This window comes from Symphodus melops (genome assembly GCF_947650265.1).
Source record: "Symphodus melops genome assembly, chromosome: 12".
Classification (NCBI taxonomy): domain Eukaryota; kingdom Metazoa; phylum Chordata; class Actinopteri; order Labriformes; family Labridae; genus Symphodus; species Symphodus melops.
In genome coordinates, this window is record NC_136702.1 from 9,104,191 (window position 1) to 9,122,116 (window position 17,926).

Here is a 17,926-nt window from a genome sequence, read left to right on the forward strand (position 1 = left end):
CTAAACTCATGTGGAACCGTGAAAATCAGTGCTAAGGTCGCAACTATTTCTTTATCAAATATATATACGGCTATCAAAGCAGCTAGCGAGGCAGCAGAAAAACCTTGACATGCCTTCCTAATGATATAAAATACCTTGTGAATAACATGTCCTTTGTACTGCTGTCGTCAGCTGAACATCTGCTTTGGCATGAGCAACCTGGAGTCATACTGTTCAGACTATTTGCCCTCGGGGGCTTGACTCACTCCCAAACATTACATCAGATACCTCGTACCTATCCTGTATCATGCATCACAGTTCTCAAATCACTGTTTTGGGCACGATGTTAACCTGGCACCCATCAACACAAATCTTGTCACGGCTTACCGCCTGCATGTGTATCATTTTGATTCTGCTCCTGGATTCTGGCACCTTTGGAAACCCAGCAAATGGGAATTTAAAATTATTACGGTGGGTTTTAAGGGGGTACAGTTTATTATTAGCACATAAATGCATGTCTTTATCTCTGTTGAGTTTCCCCCGTTCACTGCCGCCTTAGACTTTTCAGCATTTCTTTCTTCTTGAACCTTGAGAAACATATCAAATCAGTGCCACAAGTAGATTCTGTCGCCGGCGCTGAATGACTGATTGATGGTGGCCTATTTTTAATGCATTGTTAAATGTGTAATGCATGGAGACACTTTATAAAAGACCTGAGAGTGGGGAAGAAGGAAAACGAAGATGACAGAATGAGGTCAGGAGGAGAGAGGGGATGGGAAAGGGAGGGGGGGTGCAGAGATGAGCACCTGATAGGTCTTCCTGTCACAGGACAAGGCAAGCACAAATAGAAGCGCTGTTCTTCTCACTAATGCTGTATCAGTCTGCAAAACTGTCTTGATGCTGCGCTGGAATGCCTATTAAAAGTTTAACTTGTCTATGCGAGGAGCGTAACCCTCAACTGTTTGTTCAGGAGTTTGTTTGAATAGAATTGTGTGAATACTTGTGATGCTTGAGATGCTTCTGTAGGGAAAAAAAAGTGTAATAATGACATGACTGAAGCGTTTTTTTTCCCTCTGCAAAGTACAGCAGACTGCTTCAATAAAATTCTCATTTTATACTACTTTTCATCCTTTTCAAGCACATTATAATAAATTGGTTCATGGAAATGCTTTATGCAAATCTTACATAATGGAAACCATAGACTTTTGACACTAATTCCTTTATTTTGAACTGAAGGAATCTGTTTTCTTTTTTTTTTAAACAGTAAAGCTTTGGAATTTAAAAAATGAGAGCGTTTAAAAAGGGAGAGGGAACTAAGACAAAATGAAAGGTCGTTCAACATTTTTCACATCAATGGAAATAAGTTAAAGTTATAACTCCACAACAGGTCACCTTTTCAACCTTCATGCAACACAAAGTAAGTACAGCTCCTGCACTAGAAGCTGGTTTTCTCTCCTGTCGCAGGAATAACTTCTTGTAGATGTGTTGCATGCTTGTCTTACAGTTTCTGACACACACTAGTTAACGTTTTGACCACTCAGAGCAGAATTCCATCAGCAGCAAGATGTTTGAAGGATTCCTTGCATTTACTTCACATTTCAAATCTCCGAACAGCATTTGAGCCTGACGAGATCTGAAGATTGACTTGTTTATTTTATAACTGAGAAATTCTGCTTAAAAAAAAGACAACAAATTTCACTTTGTGACTTCACAATATCTGCATCCCTTTAAAGTTCAGCCTTTATTTTAGATTGAACTTTTGGAGGGATGGCCTTAAGTAACTCTTTGCTATGATTCAGAATCCTTGCTTGGATCTACAGTATACAGTTTTGAATTGGTCTGGCTCTGCAGCAGGGATGACTCTGTTTAATTGAGTTGGTGAAATGTGATTGGTTTGTGCCTATTACATCTTCTGCTCCTTTGACCCGAAAACTCCATCTCTATGTCCTTGGCCCTGTTTTTTATTCCTTGGCAATATTAAGTATTGCTCTGAGGTTTTTTTTCCACTAGGAAAAGCCCCCCCCCCCCCTGCACACATCCCATGCAAATGTGTGTAGTCACTTTCTGACATTAGGCGACACTTCCACTTCTTGGAAACTTCTTCTTAGGCTGAAAATCTTGTCCCTGCAGTCATTTTTTATATATTTCTTCCGCTCTTATGATCTTCTGCAATCTGGAGTTACTGCATCCCAATAGTTTTAAATCCATTTCCAGACACAATCCTCTTACTTAATTCAAGAGCAAGATCTTTAGATAATGTGATTGCGACTTAACCATGCACTTCGATAACAAGAAAACACACTTAAGTATGAATAAGACGGATTCCTTTGAGATATTCAAAACAGTGAAAAAGGAACACACTCTAATAGTAATATAACTTCAGATGCACAACCGCAAAAAAGACAAGAAAACAGAAAAGTCAGCACAATCAATGTCCTTTAAAGTTTGTATTGTCCGGGTAGAGCAGCTGTGTATAGCTCAACAATGGATGGCCTTCATCAGCTTTGACGCTGAAAAGTGTCCGTTGCTGATCGACACATTGAGTGTGTTGACTTTCCTGTTTACTTGTGGTTCTTTTGGTATATTCACACATAATATGTCACTTTTTGAATTCTGATCTGGTAAACCTGGTTTTCATTGTGCAGATATAAGTTTTCTTTAAAACTTTCCCACACAACTAATCTATTTTTCTGTAAATTAAAAGTTGTATTCAGGACTACTAATTATCAGTATTCGCCACGGTTTATTGAAGTTTCTCACCGTAGTCAATAGGCCCTGTGTAAAGATGAACTTTAATGTTGGCATTCTTAGTTAGACCTTCATGGCTTTATATTACAATGGCAACCTTAATTTATATCATGACTCTTTCATATTGCTGTCATCGTTAGAGTACTCTTTTACTTACTGCTCCTAGTACTGTACATCAAATAGAGACCACAAGTAGATGCTGGTTCCACATCACATCAAACCAGCAGGCAGCAATCTTTATGTACCTAATTGATTATCCTCGCTCTCTCTGATGTATAAACAGAAGCTTAAAAAAACAGCAACAGTCCAACGAGAATCAGTTTGAAGGTTTGTTAATACGACCAGGTTATTAAGAATCCATTTAGTTCTTAATATACATATATCCCAGTATTTAAAATTGTGTAACACTTTAAGGTCAAGCTATTTTTAAGTTGAGCCTTGGGGAAACATTTGAGCCATCTGACTCAAAGTGTGTGTGTGTGTGTGTTTTTGATTAGCCATGCCAAAAATATGTTTGAGGAGAACAGAGAAGGTAACACGCGTGCTTCCCAGCCCACATGGTTGTATTGCATGCAGAGCTACACACTTGTACACTCTGTGTACTGACATGAGAGAGCCTGGGTCTCCCAGGCTTTGACTGTTGGACACGATATTAGAGTTCAATATGCTCTATAATACTCAAGCCAATTTGTAACATTTTTTATTCAGTGCAACTTTTATTTGTGCTCATATATATGGATGTACATATGTTGGATGCTTCATTTTCTTTTTAATTTCTTATTCCTTTTCTGTGGCGCTTTAGAGGATTTTCTTATAGATTTTCTTCAAAAATATGACTTCACATACTGCAGCGGCACGCTTCATTTGACGCATCTGTCAAATACTAATTTGTGTCAAATGCTGTCAAAATGCTCAAGTCCCCATTGTAAATTCAAATGCCAACAAATGCTACTTTGCTATCACGTCCCCAGCAGTAAGAAATCACAACTGTCAGATGACACTGACACAATCATGCCCCAGTATCCACAAAAGGGTGACGTCAGTGTCGGCATCAGCGAACAAGCGGGTGTCTGCAGACCTTCTTTAGTAATCTGTGTACACACAGGGCTCACATCGGGCTCCCCACGGTGCTGCCCAGGCTCCCCAGACTGTGGATTTAATTAAACACTGTGAAATTAATTAATCAGTGGGGTGGCAGGTAGAAGGACTTCTCACTGGAACGGCTCACACAACCAAGACAAGCATTTCATGTGCACTGACAGTTATTAATTTGCTGTGTGTTTTATTATAGTGCTTCTTTATAGAGATGCTGGAAATTCTGGGAGATTAAAAGGCTTGGCGTACGAAAAGAGCCATGCAAATTATCAAAATAACAGCTCCGGAGAATCAAAGTGTGAACCTGTGTTTGATCTGTTCTATCAATTAATTAAAAAACTCACTTCTGTATAATAATATGGTGCAAATTAGATGGAAATGAGATAAAATATTCATTTAGTTATCTGGGGAATCTGCCTGGAGGGCTTTTTAGTCTTCAGTCTGGCTCAAAATGCTGTCCATATGGCAATTATGTACAGTAGTGTTGCAGGAGGATTGGTCTGATGCCTACTGGCAGAGAGGAGCCTGCCTGTGACAAACTGCTGCTAGGATCTGATGTGAGTTGAGGGAGATAATGAGGCTGTTGTAAGCCTTAAGTATAGAGCCTGGCCCCGGGGTGGCATATCTAAAGGCTCAGGCTCCCTCATTGTTGCACGTGCAGCTATGAATTAAAACACACATTGACTTTTTTTCCTTATAAACTTTGTCAGAACTTCCCACAACTCTTTGGACAACTTCTGCTTTCATGTGGCAAGCCTCTTGACATTGCTTTGTGGAGGAGCTACATTTCCTTTTTCATGTTTTTTTTTTGTAGATGTGAGGTCTTTATTCGATTCTGCTTTGAGCTATCTATAGCTCTTTTTAAGAACCTCACTGGAGGATGTGTACAATCTGGGGTACATCCTAAGGTGACTGAAGCTTTGAGAAGCGACACATTTTGATGTCGATTTTTTTTTTTATAAATATATATATAGATCCCATCGGCTCAGCTTTCCAATTATGTTTCCCTGACAGGGTTAAAAAAAATGAGGTATGTTGTTTGTTGTACAGTGTCCTCTGAGAGAGCCCATGCCTGCTGTGTTATAAAGACAACTGGCCACCTCTTATGAGGAACTCTTGACATCCACTGCCTCCATCACACTGACTGTCATATATATAGCTTTTTCCTGGAGGAAAACAATGGTGCAAACTCCAGCTCTGTGTCTAACTCAGACCTGCACCACACTACAGGTTTCCTTTTTGAGTCTAGCAAGGACACCATGCAACCAAGTGCAATATACAGAAGAAAAAAAATCCCTGCAGTGTGAGCAGAGTAATTGAGTCCCCCGGGGGAATTGTTATAATGTTTCATGGAATGCAGGTACCTGTAGGCCTGTGGACCATATTTACAGCTATAACTCGGTGAAATAAACAAGACACGCTCCCTAATACAATACCAGCAGGCATATAATTAACAGCCATTTGGGGTTTGCATACTAAATAGGAGGGTGAGAAAAGAGAGAGAGAGTGGTGCAGCCACTCCAGCCAATAGCGAGGAGACTTCAGCCCGACCTGCAAATGGCAGGCAGAGTTAGACTACTGGGCAGAGCTGCAAGTGGTCACTCAACCATGGGATTAAAAAGCATTTAAGCCTTGTACTAGAGGCCCCCCTCCCTCTGTTATTTCTGACCATTCAGGAGAAAAGAAAAGACAAATTTTCGCTCCCTGCATGTGTTGTTATTGCCGGTGCAAAACTGCAGGGTTACAGGTTTTTCACAACGCCAGCATCCATAAACGTATTGGAGTGCTTTCTAGCAGAAAAACATAATGAGCTAAACCTAAAAGGGTTTCTGTGTTCTGGTTAAGGTGCAAAATGGCCTGTCACTCCTGTTTATTTCATTCATGTCTGGATGTAATGGAAAACATGCAATCAAATGTAGGACAGCGTTTGCTAGAGTGGTTCACTTCACACTTGTGTTCACACTTCTAATGCCTCCTGGGCAACACCAGGCAAATTTATGACAGGTGGTATTGATGTATTTATAGGGATGGGGTAGTGAGCGCATAGGCTTCATTAGCACAAATCCATGCCACTAGATAAATCAACTCCTAAGGTTACCTGAATGTATTGTGCCGGACTGGAGAAAAGGTCTTTGATTTGGTGGTAACCAGAGCACCGCAGCACCCTGCCTGACTGTGCTTGTTTTGATGGGCGATGATGAAAGAGCAGGTGGATGCGAGAAAGCTGCTGCAGACTCCTCCGCTGTGGTTTTTTTCCTATTAGCACAGGAGTGGAGGTTTGCAGTCTGGCCGCTGGGCGCCGCGGGTCAGTGCTCACAAAGCTCTGTTTGTTCCTCGGCCTGCAGGGCTCCCAGGGTAAGCCCGGCTCCAGAGGGGAGACAAACAAAAAGGCACCACTGTCTCACACACACCGAATGTGCTCTCCAACACATTCGTCTTTTCTCCTCAATGGGGTACATTTCTCTTCTTTAGGAGAGGAATGGCAAAAGGAAACAAGTTTTTTAGAAACAGGGCCTCGGGATAACAAAACTGCTGTTGTTGTGAGCTATGTGTTTTTTCCTCAGTTTAAATGCCATTTTGAGTTGTTGCTTGTGGTGATGTGTTTTTTCCCCCCATTTTTTTTTTTTTTGCTTTGTGTTTTTTCATCTTCTTTTGTCGAGCTCAGACTCGGAGCTCTTTGTCTTGCGCTGCTGTATCAACACATTCTGAGTGAAGCCAACGAAGCCGCCGCCAGCAACAGGCAAATAACACATCATATTTAAATTTCAGCGGCTTACTTTGGAGATTATATATAGACCTGTTTGTGTGCAGCTTGTGCAAGAAAGAAACAAAAAGTTCTCAAAAATTAATGAATAATTTCAAGGTGTCCCTTAGGTCCAAGTCTGCGAGCGATTTCTCAAGATGAAATAATGTGCAGGATTCTCGCACAGCTGCTGTCACGTCAGACGTTCACTGTTGTGCTGCAATCTGCAGTCCAAGTATAACTCCATTATTGAGGGGCCTTTAAAATGGGAGCCGTGTGACACACAGCAGGATGATTTAGTTTAATGACCATGGCAGTGACAGTGCTGTGATGGAAATTGGACTCCCCCTGCAAATTTACATCACTTGAGGGTACTCGGGGTTCTTTTAGCGGCTGCACTCGGGAGCACGAGCCATCAGGAGGTCCTGGATATGTCATGCTTGTCACCTTCCTTTAAGTGCATCTGCAGACGTGGGAGAGGGATTAATATTATATAGCCTACGGAAGCACAGAGGCCGTCTTATCAGCGCTGCAGATGTGATAAGCACCTCTACCCCCATGAAAACCAGGAAAGATCTCCAAGCAAAGAGACAAGCATCTCTTTGTGTTGTATCCTCACACTACTGCAGAGTTTCAATGCGGCTTTAGTGGCAGATATGGTGCAATTTCACATCTGTTGTAATTTGATGTTGCCCGGATCACCCTCTGTGAAATCGGTTTGATCGCAACATGGCTCCTTTCAATTATTTAGAAAGTTGGCATATGGCTGTGGCGATAGTAATCTGTTTTCTTTTGATTTTGAGGTGTTTGGAAAAGCTTACAACACAAGCCTTAATAACAGATGTGATAGAAAAAGAAAATTCAGTCTCTGTGATCATGTTCGTTGGTATCCTAGCATCGACACATCTCTATCTTTTTTTTTTTTTTTTTTTTTTTTTAGAGGAAAACATATTTATTTAATAAAAATGTCACTTTCATGGAAATATTTTCCATCGCTGCCATGACACTCATCTCGCATTAGTCCACATCAATGCAGATGTCAGTGTGCACAAATTGCAATGCCCTCAAAGTGATTCTGAGCTGTGAATGGAAGTTATGGCAACCATTGCTGTCACTTCAGTTTTATCAGAAAAGCACCCAGTGGAACCATGGAAACAAGATGTGACACAAAAAACATCCACATCAAAGCCAGTATATACTGTAATTAGAATTTATTGAAGCCTTCTCAGCAAGGAAAGGTACATGATCTGCTGAGCCTTTGGATTCAGTCCCATACCTTCCATTAAACATAGTACAGCGCATTAAGCTGTGGTATTACATGATGCAGAAATGAATGTGATGTCTGTTGCTGTAAATAGAAATAGGGCATTTGTGTATTTCCCATATTTAAAGGACAGTATTTCTCCGAAGAGAACACATATGTTCATATGCAAACACCTGTTTACTGTTATATTCTGGATTATCATACATTATGATGTGCATTACATGCTTACAGGCAGAGCGTTCTGCCCGTATTTACAGTGAGGAAATACATATCTGGACAGAAGCTAAAAGTTTAGAGACCTTGAGGGTCTTTTGAAAAAAAAAAGGAGAAAGAAAGGAGATGTTTTTCTCACGAGTGTTGCGTGTTTTCTTACACAATACCTAGCATGCGTGCGACCCACCAGCGACAGGGCATAATGACTCGGCAGGCCACCTGGCACCCTCTGAAGTTGTACGGCCAAGGCCAGTAGCCACGCAGAGGCTCGCAGACCCTCTGACAGTGAGTGTAGCTGCGTTGGCATTCTGAGCAGCAGATCCCCTGGTGGTCAAGCATGGTGTCAAAGGTCACGGCGGCTTCCTCCCTGGCCCCACCGCTGCTGCGCTGCAGTTTTTGAAGCAGTGTTCATTAAAAAAAAAGAAAAAAGGAGACATCTTTTTCTTAATTCATGCTCATTTGCAATTCAAATGTTTTCAAAAACTTCTCATCCTCCCAAACATGAAACTGCAGCTTTCTCTCTTAGGCAGCATGAATTTTAATAACCGGTGGGAATTTTACGCTTTAGTTCGTAAGTTCATCAACTTGGAGTGGCAGCTGTTACCCCCCTGACCTGTCGTTGTAGCCACTAATATGACAACTACTCAGCAGTGTAGCATCCAGGTTAGCACTTTTCCCCACCATCTATTTCTGTGAGCTTTTAGCACGGCTGTTATCTTAAGGATCAGAAAGTCGTCTATACAAGTGTTGACAAAACAGTGGAACTTCACCTCAATTCATAATGTTCCTTTAAGGCTTGCTGCAGGGCTCAGTGTGTGCCTCTTGATAGTTAATTCCCAGCTCTGGAGCCTTGTTTATTATAAACAATGTTGTTGATGAAGCTGGTACCCACGTGATAGGGGTTTTCGGGATTGTACCCCGACCCTGCAGTAGACTGCACCCCCTCCTCTTCTTCCTCCTTCACGACTCTGGAGATGTCATCGTCTTTGTGACTCACAGGGTCCCTCTCCTCAGCAGCTGCCTCCATGTTAAACTGCTGCTTGGCTCCCCGTGTGTCTCTCTTTCTCCTCTCCCCATCTGTTACAGCAGAGCCACAGGAGGCAGGAGTATTGGGTCAACATCCACAAGATGCCATACATGTCCTCAGAGCTCAATCCTACATAGCTGGGGCTGTCTCGGATGTCCTGAATAATTCAATTAGCAGCCGTGATTTTCAAGCAGTCGTGCATATATAAGCGTCATTCTTTTTTTTTTTTTCACTACAAGACCGGAGACTTTAAACTCTAAATGTAGTTTGTGTTCAAGATGTTCAAGTGTCTCACCAACTTTGCAAACAAGTTCAGCTGTTTAAAAAAGCGCGTCAGCAGATAAGAAGGGAAATGACTGCCAAAATTTAAAAGAACTTTGAAAGAATACACAAAAGTGTGAATGCGCTCTGATAACAGTTTAGTTTCAGGACTCCTTGAAGTCATACGTGGAGTATTTTCATACGTTTAAGAAAAGGAAAAGCAGAAGGAACCTTTGGGAGAGATCGGTTGGAGCCAGTAGATGGGAAGTTCCCCACAAAGACCCAGAATTTTGTTGCTCAGAAAGCTGGTGTCCTTCAACGGCTGCTCGGCAGCAACCCATATGAGGAACTCCTCATCAAACCTCACTGGCATGATTTCATCTGTCTGTGGAGAGAAATAAAATAATGCCCTTGAAATACTAAAGCTAGAAAAAGATGACAATGTTAAAAGCAAGCAGAATATCTTTCTTTTTCTCATTCCAATTTGCTACGAGTAGTGTATATATATATATACCAGGTCAAACATCAACGCCTCTTTGTTGTCGGCTCCCATGTGTGGAAGGCTGGCTTTGATTTGGGATTTTATATAGCACTTGTCTCCTCCAAAGAAGCGGATTCCGGTTATTCCCTGCAACAACCCAAAAGAAAATAAATCACAGAAACGCCATGTTTACACTCACGGCTTTGCTACTTTTCGCTAAGCACACAGAAAAGTCTCGGCTCAACTACCTCAGGAAAAGGAGATAAAGAAAAAGAAGAACAAACTCCCTCACAATTTGAAAGTCGTGAATCTCCACAGCTTCCTCAGCTCGGATCCCAGATTTATCTCGCTCCAGGTTGTTGTCAGAATCGATTTCCACGGGTCCCTCTCTCAACTCGCCGTTGATGTTCATACTGTAACGGACGTTATAAACCTGGCAGGAGAGTGGGATGTTAACTGATGAGTGAAGTTATGGAAATCTCCTTGTGGAAAACATTATCAAAATGAACCTAATTTATTTCCCTTAATATGTCTGTTTTTCTTCTCCTGCAGAATTCCTGCAAGACATGAGAACGACTTGAAAACCTTGACGGTAATGATTGTCCTACTTTTGAGCTCATGGACGCAAACAAAGATTGCACTTTTACATAAACTAACATTACAACTAGTGTGTATCTATTATAGGCAGGATTAAAGAAGCAATTTTAGTATTAGAATTGTTTTTCTGATAATGACGAACACATTTGTTTGTCAGGGATTACCATTAAACACTATAGTGATGGCATTAAGAAAATACACTGCGTGCACTTTGAATCAAAGGTTTGTCATCAAAGGATTTTATTATCTACTTTGCAGCCTCCCGGTGTTCACTTTTTTGTATATATCTGTCATTGAAGAGGGCACAGTAATAACTACAGCATAATCCTCAGACGCCACTTACATTTTTATCGCTGACTTTCCACAGGTAGAGAGCAGCCATGGATGCACACAACATAAACACTGCAGCGACAACAAGAGCAACCGTTCCACATCTCAGGAGGCGACTGACTGTAGCAGAGGTTGATGTGCTGGACGTGCTGTGTTCCTTCAAAAAGGTCAGGAGGAAGTAAAAAAGTAAGAACTCTCACATGCTGGTAACAATCTAGGACAGCTGATTAAACTCCACGGAAAAAACTTTCAAGTTGGCTGGGTTTATATCATTTTCTTCACATGTCATGGATGTCAATTATGTTTCCAATCAAAAAACTTATGAAGTCTGTCTTACCGGAGGCGTGCAGTGTTCAAAACAACCTGATCCATGAGTGGTATTTTGGATTTTTTCCATAGTCCCCTTCATGTTGTCCTCTAAAACTCCTCCGCCTATACTGATGTCTCTCTGTGGAGAATCAGGATATCCACCGGGAGGCTTTTTCTGACGTTTGAGTGTGAATGACGTGAAGCTGATATAAATTCTTTGAGCTAAATTCTTCATCTGAATGTTACCTGTATGTTTCAGGTTGTTTAAAGCGTGGCAGCCATCCTCTGGTACCAAGCTAAAACTGAACTCCTTAAGCAGGTCTGACCTGGTGACGTGTGTTGGAGGAAGTGATGTAATAGTCATAAGTAAGGTTGTCAGTTAGTCTTTTGAGGGAGCGTAGCACAGTAAAGGCTTTAATGGAATGTTTTTACACCTTACACTTAACCACATACATCCTATGCTTAGATGTTGACCACAATATGAATGAATGGACTAATTCAGATTTATTCTGCCTTTGTGCTGCATTCAGGTGTCAGTGGAAAAGGTGATATTGTCATGGTAGTGAAACTTGTATGCAGTAGTCCCTCTAACAGTTCTATACACAAACAAGCACATTCATTTTTGCTGAAAGGCAGATTTTTGACACTACGTCTCTTTCAGAACTTGAAAAAAGAAGTAACATAGTATGAAAATAGGTGAAAACATGCAGTGCTGCAGTTGCTTAGAAACCAATTGAAGCTCTTTTTTTTGGATGATTGGTAAGCTGGGAGGCAATCAGAAAAGGTGAGGGGATTCTTTGACCTTTGAAAAACATGTAATTATCAGAGTATTTGATTAGCGCTGCATTATTTGAGGCTGCAGTTACCACACTGTATTCCACTGAGGAGAATGTGGCATCGGTTTATAAATTAATACGTGATTATTTGAGAACTATGTTTTCTTTATTGTGGCCGATAAGCCTTTAAGGCAAATGAAATGTATTCAGCTGGCTAATTGAGGTTATTCTGTGTGCTTTCTGATTACTTCCACAGGACAGTATATACTCACTGAGTCGTGTCGTGCAGATAGCTCCTTTTAAGCCTGTTGTTAAACAGTAAAACAGCAGAGGGTTTTTAAAATGTTTATTTGTGCAACAATGTGACAAAATCTACCACAAATATGGTAATCTTCCATACTGATTGTTTTCCACAGCAGGACGGCCCTTTCCAGGCCTAATGTCCATAGGTCATGCCCTTTAAATAGTAACACATGCTCCTGAAAAGTCATAATAAAATTCTTTACACGGAATCATTATGAAAAATATATTATTAATATACAAAACTTTACATATTACACATGATACAATGAACAGTCTTATATGAGCCCAAAGACACAACATACTACAAAACACTGCAACGATCCCACATAGTAGAGTCATTAAACATGAGAGTACTGTACAGTATAAAGACAGAATCCCTTTGTTTGAGGAGCTTTACGAGTTTGTGAACTCTGGGATGGATATCTCATCCGTTTCCTGTATTCTAGCTGGCGTCGAAGGACCAACGAGAATATAATCAAACTCCTGGTGTTGGACTTTTTCATACACACTCTGTAGCCCGTTGGTTTTGGGTAAGTGAGCCGGGTAGTAGTTTTCCCTCCTGCTGTCCCTGGGGAGTGATGCAGTCTTGGAGAAAGTTGACAGATGTGGTCCACAAGCCATACTTGTGTTAGGCCTGGTGGCTGAGGGACTCCAGCATCGATCCGAGTGTCCCAACACTTTGCACTCGCTTGTGCATGCCCAGAGACCTGCAGAACAGAACGTTATTAGAAAATTAAACTCATCATGTTTCCGCTTTATAAGAAAATGCACTGTTCTAAACGGCTAAAGTATTTGACTTTACTGAAATTAAGATACAATCCAATTTGTCCAATTTTTTACATTTTTATTCATGATTTTTTTTTTTTCAACACTTACTGTTCATTGGCGGCGACTCCTTTTTGTGCACATCTCCACTTATATCCGAATCGCTGTCATTGAAGTCACTGTCCCCCTTTCCGCTGTCCTTGCCGCTGATGTGGGGATCTCTGGCTGAGATAGTGGTGAATGAATTACCCTTCCATATCGTTATCGGCCTCACCGTCTCTTTCCCGTATCCTGGAAGTGTAGAATAACCCTGAAAGAATTAACAAAAGAACATCCAATGTGAATTTTATTCAGGGTGCAACAACAAAAAAAGTGGGTCAAACTTGCAGTTTCTATTAAAAAGAACAACTTTACCTTTAATTTTCCGTCCATGGTTCTGCTGTTGGACTCAAAGATGCCTGCTGTCGGCCTGCCATCCTCACAGCTTGCCTCTGTTGTGTTGCTGCTGGCCAATGGAGGTTTCTCTGGAAATGGATGGGCATCAAACACTTTTCCTTTGTGGCTGGCAATCAATGAATCAATGTGACCGCTCTCCACTTTCTCCACATTTGGTGCGTCTTCTTTTTCATCATACCCCCCCTCCCTGGTTTCCTTTTTCCGGCGGCTGCAAATGGTTGTGATGAGAATGATGGCCAGCAGGAGGAGGGAGCAGCTCCCCGCCAGGACGATGATGATGGCTATGGACATGTCCCATTCAAAGAACTCCTCGTTGCCATTTTGAGCCAAGGAAGGCATGCTGGGTAAGGCTCCTTCTATGAAACTGAAGTGTATAATGGCCGTGGAGGTAAGCGCCGGGGATCCATTGTCGCTGACCGCCACTGTGACTTTGACATTATCTGTGAGATCATACGTCAGCTGCCGGCTCACGTGCACCTTCCCTGTGTCTTTGTTGACAGAGAAACCCAGGTGTCCCCCCTCTGTGATCTTATAGGACAGCTGTGCGTTGACGCCCTCGTCAGCATCTGTGGCCCTTATCTGTGTCACCACATAACCTGCAGGTGCATCTTTGGGCAGGAAAACCTCGGCAGATCCTTTGTAGAGGGGAGGCTGAATGATAGAAGGCTGGTTGTCATTCTGATCGACTATTCTGAGTCTGATGACAGCTGTGCTCTGCAGCTGTGGTGACCCCCCATCGCTCGCTTGGACGTGTATGTCTAGCAGTTTCATCACTTCATAATTAAAGCTTCTCAGAGCATATATAGAGCCTGAAACCGAATTCAGAGACACAAATGTGTTCACTGGAGACCCCATTATAACCCCATCCACCAGCCTGTATGTAATTTTACCATTATTGCCTAAATCTGCATCCTTGGCTTCTACAGTGGTTATATAAGCTCCTGGGGGGTTATTTTCCACTACAGAAACTTCATAAACAGATTTAGTAAAAAGAGGGGCGTTGTCATTCTCATCACTGACTCTTATGGAAAACTGGGTGATCTTTCTCAGTGGAGGTGACCCGAAATCCTCAGCCATGACTGTCAGGTTGTACTCACTAATTCTCTCCCTGTCTAAGGCTGCAGCTGTGACTATCATGTAGCTGTCCTCGTAAGCTTGCCTTAGTTTGAAGTGGTCGTGTCCGTATAGAGTGCAGTGAACCTGACTGTTCACACCCGCGTCTCTGTCCAGGGTGCTGATTAGAGCCACCAGACTGTCCTTGTCTGCTGCCTCGCTGATGTGCGCAACGCCTGTCGTAATGGAGGTCATGGGGGTGATGCTGATTTCTGGGGCATTGTCATTAACGTCCGACACGTGAATTATGATTTTACAAACGGAGGGGGTCGGGTTTGGTCCCAGATCCGTCGCCTGCACGTCTAGCTCGTAGGTGCTTTTGTCCTCGAAATCCACCGGGCTCTTGAGCGTCAAGCGCCCTGATTTATTATCCACTTGGAAAAGTTCTCGGATCTCATGAGAAACCTGTTTCCCAAACCCGTACACCACCTCTCCGTTGGAACCCTCGTCTGCATCCACTGCGTTTAAGTCTAGGATCACAGTGCCAACCTGTGCGTCCTCGGGCAAGCTGACAGAGAAACTATTCTGGTCAAAAACGGGACTATTGTCGTTAAAGTCCGTCACTCTGATAGTTATCTTTGTTGACCCCGATCTGAACGGGTTCCCTCCGTCTGTTGCCACCAGCTCCACCGTGTATAATGACTGAGCCTCTCTGTCTAGCTCCTTCATTAGCACCAATTCCGCATATTTAACCCCATCCGCTCTCAGGAGCACATCAATGGTGAAGTGACTGTTGACAGAAATTTGGTAGCTTTGGATGTAGTTTGAGCCCACATCAGCGTCCACAGCCGGATCTAAAGGAACACGGGACCCCACAGCTGCATTCTCCGAGATTTCCACTATAGATTCCCTGTTTGGAAACTCCGGAGAGTTGTCATTTATGTCCTTTACCTCCACCTGTACGTGGATCAGTTTGTAACGATCTTTGGAGAAATTAACCACGTCAAAAGTGATGAGACACTGAAGAGTGTGTCTGCACATTCTCTCCCTGTCAATGCGCTCCCCGACTGAGAGCTGCCCGTCGCTTTCTCTCACCCTGATGAATGAGTCGTTGAATTGTTTCATCATCCTGAAATTGGTCTTGGAGGAGTGAGACAAACTCAAGGACATGTCCTTGGCAAGGTTTCCGATGACTGTGCCCGGCGCGTCCTCCTCATTGGTCTGGTATCGAACAGTATTTCCATCGGACCGAGCCGGTGATGCAAATAAAAACTGATAAAATGAGAATATAAAAATCCATCGGTGCCAATAAGTGATTAAGCCGCCTCGTATCATCTTTGTTTCCTTTCGAGGCAGCCTCATTGTGCGCCGAACAGACCGCTTTCACCTCTGGAGTGAGCTCTCCATACAGCTCGCGCGCGCTTAAGAACTGAACTGCGCTGGAAGTGAAAGTTACTCCTGCTCGCGCACAGGCAGACAGTCAGACACGCTTGTTGCCTCGCCTTCAACACAGCTCAAAATTCTGCAGTGGCGGGGTTTATACAGCTCCTCATGCTAATGAGACGAAGTGTGACCAATCCCTCGCTTTAGAATTAAAAATACCCTCTTATGCAGGAGGGGGAAAAAAGCTAAGCCTGTTTTGAGAGTGAAGCAAGTTGAAAAATAAAGAAGGGGAAAAAAAGAGGGCAGAAAGATATGCCATTGCTTGAAGATAGTTCCTGCACTCTTTATCGCTTTATTACAGCCATTACAGTGATGGTTGTATTCAGCAAAGCCTTTTTTCCGTGTTCCTTTTCTTTTGATGTGCAGTCTATTGTTTGGAGTAGGTGTGCGTAAGTGCGCGCGCGTACATGCACTGACGAGGCAAGCTCTGTTGTTTAATTTTGGTAAGCTGTGCAAGGTTTTGTAGAGGGTGCAGCTCATTACAACAGCTTCATTATCTGTTGACACATTCAGCGTGAAGGCATCAACAGTCTGTCTGAGGGAGGAAGTGGTGGCTGATCGATTAGTTGATACAGCTTTTCTTTACCTGGTTATCTTTTATGCACTAAAGAACTGCCATCTGTAAGTCCTTCTTTTGTCACCTCTATGTACAAACACGACATTTAAAAAAACAACACTTTCAAAAATCTCTTCAGAAAAAAAAGAAGAATCTGTATATTTCCCCATGCACATCCCATTTATCCTTGCAGATCTCATTTCCTGTTTAATAGGAGATACATGTGTAGGCTAATTATTCATGTTTATCTCCTGGGTTTTGATTCCAACCCTCGCTCTAAAATCACAACCAAATGCTACAGCTGTTGTGATTTCCAAATCAAACAAGATTCAAATAATTTTCAGTAAAGTCATAAAAAAGCATCCGAGCCTTACTTTAGCATCTTACCAGGAACTGGCACATGCAAAAAACATGTCTCAGTGTTGGACATCAAAAAGGCTACTCTACGATATGAATCACTTTTGTGTGAGACTTTTTAGGGCTTAGCTCATTAGTTCTACTTGAGAAAGATCCTAATGCTATTGCATGAAATTATACTTAACATTCTTGTGAAATGACATGATATGATTCTTTAATCATTACATGCCCTATATCTGGTACAGCAATGACAAAAGGGAGTCTAAATATTGAAGAGTAAGTCATGAAAATAGGCTAGAAATACATGTGATCACTCACCCTACTACCAGTGGAGAACATGTATTTATATGTGATATTAAATGCGTTTAATTTGTTATGATATTCTGCCACCAAGGAGCTATCATAATGAACCGTCACCGTTTCTGTGTTTTAATATTTCTGCATTCAGCACTATTGGATGCTGTGAATGGAAATCAATCTGTTTTTCACATAATCAACTCTGCATGCACACATGAAGACTAAGTGTAAATTAGCCAAACATCATTATGATGAGCAACCTAAGCTCTTGTGCCAATTTGCCTGAATAGGACCAAATCCCTGCAGTCGGTTAACAAAATACTGTAGAAAACCTTTCGTGAAGGTCAGAGGTTGTGTTTTGTGAATTATTATGATTTTGTTTTGGGAAAAATATGTTTAACCAATAGTTGTTAATGAGGTTTAAGTTTTCCACATACTCTGTCCAGGTGTCCTCGTAACTATTTATTGAACACTGCATGTGTTTTTTTTCAGTGCTAAAACAATAACCCACAAAATTATGTCCACAGTTTTATGGCTTGTTGGGGAAATATCCGATTGCTATTTTTAGTTGTTTTTGTGCAGGATTGGCAATGGAATACTTCATCCATGTAACTGCCACATTGTTGAGTTGCCAATCTAAACTAAATTTGCGGAGTAAAAATGAAAATGCATCTGTAAGCTATATGTCTTTTTTTTCTTTAAAGATGTTTGTTGAGCCTCCAGTGGAGCATGGAGATTTGATTGGATGATATGTTCTTTATTTTTGCTCATCAGGAACATGGTTGTTAAGAAACTAAGAGTGTACCCAACAGCTATGAAGGTCTCTTCTTGAGTCTTCAGCTCAATCTCTGTCTCTGACTATTAACATAAAAC

At 41.9% G+C, this 17,926-nt stretch overlaps 2 protein-coding genes across 2 annotated transcripts; both read right to left on the minus strand.

The window, feature by feature from the left end:
- Positions 1-8,107: 8,107 nt before the first annotated feature.
- Positions 8,108-11,373, minus strand: cnmd (chondromodulin). Its single transcript, XM_079358126.1, has 8 exons — positions 11,294-11,373; positions 11,076-11,186; positions 10,752-10,895; positions 10,104-10,244; positions 9,845-9,958; positions 9,562-9,715; positions 8,935-9,119; positions 8,108-8,429 (listed from the first exon to the last, which is right to left on the minus strand). The coding sequence occupies exons 2-8, from the start codon at positions 11,145-11,147 to the stop codon at positions 8,199-8,201; spliced, it is 1,041 nt and encodes a 346-aa protein (XP_079214252.1). The 5' UTR covers positions 11,148-11,186; positions 11,294-11,373; the 3' UTR covers positions 8,108-8,198.
- A 782-nt stretch (positions 11,374-12,155) lies between these two features.
- LOC306832523 (protocadherin 8) lies at positions 12,156-15,898 on the minus strand. Its single transcript, XM_079357276.1, has 3 exons — positions 13,306-15,898; positions 13,003-13,201; positions 12,156-12,833 (listed from the first exon to the last, which is right to left on the minus strand). The coding sequence occupies exons 1-3, from the start codon at positions 15,760-15,762 to the stop codon at positions 12,520-12,522; spliced, it is 2,970 nt and encodes a 989-aa protein (XP_079213402.1). The 5' UTR covers positions 15,763-15,898; the 3' UTR covers positions 12,156-12,519.
- Positions 15,899-17,926: the final 2,028 nt, after the last annotated feature.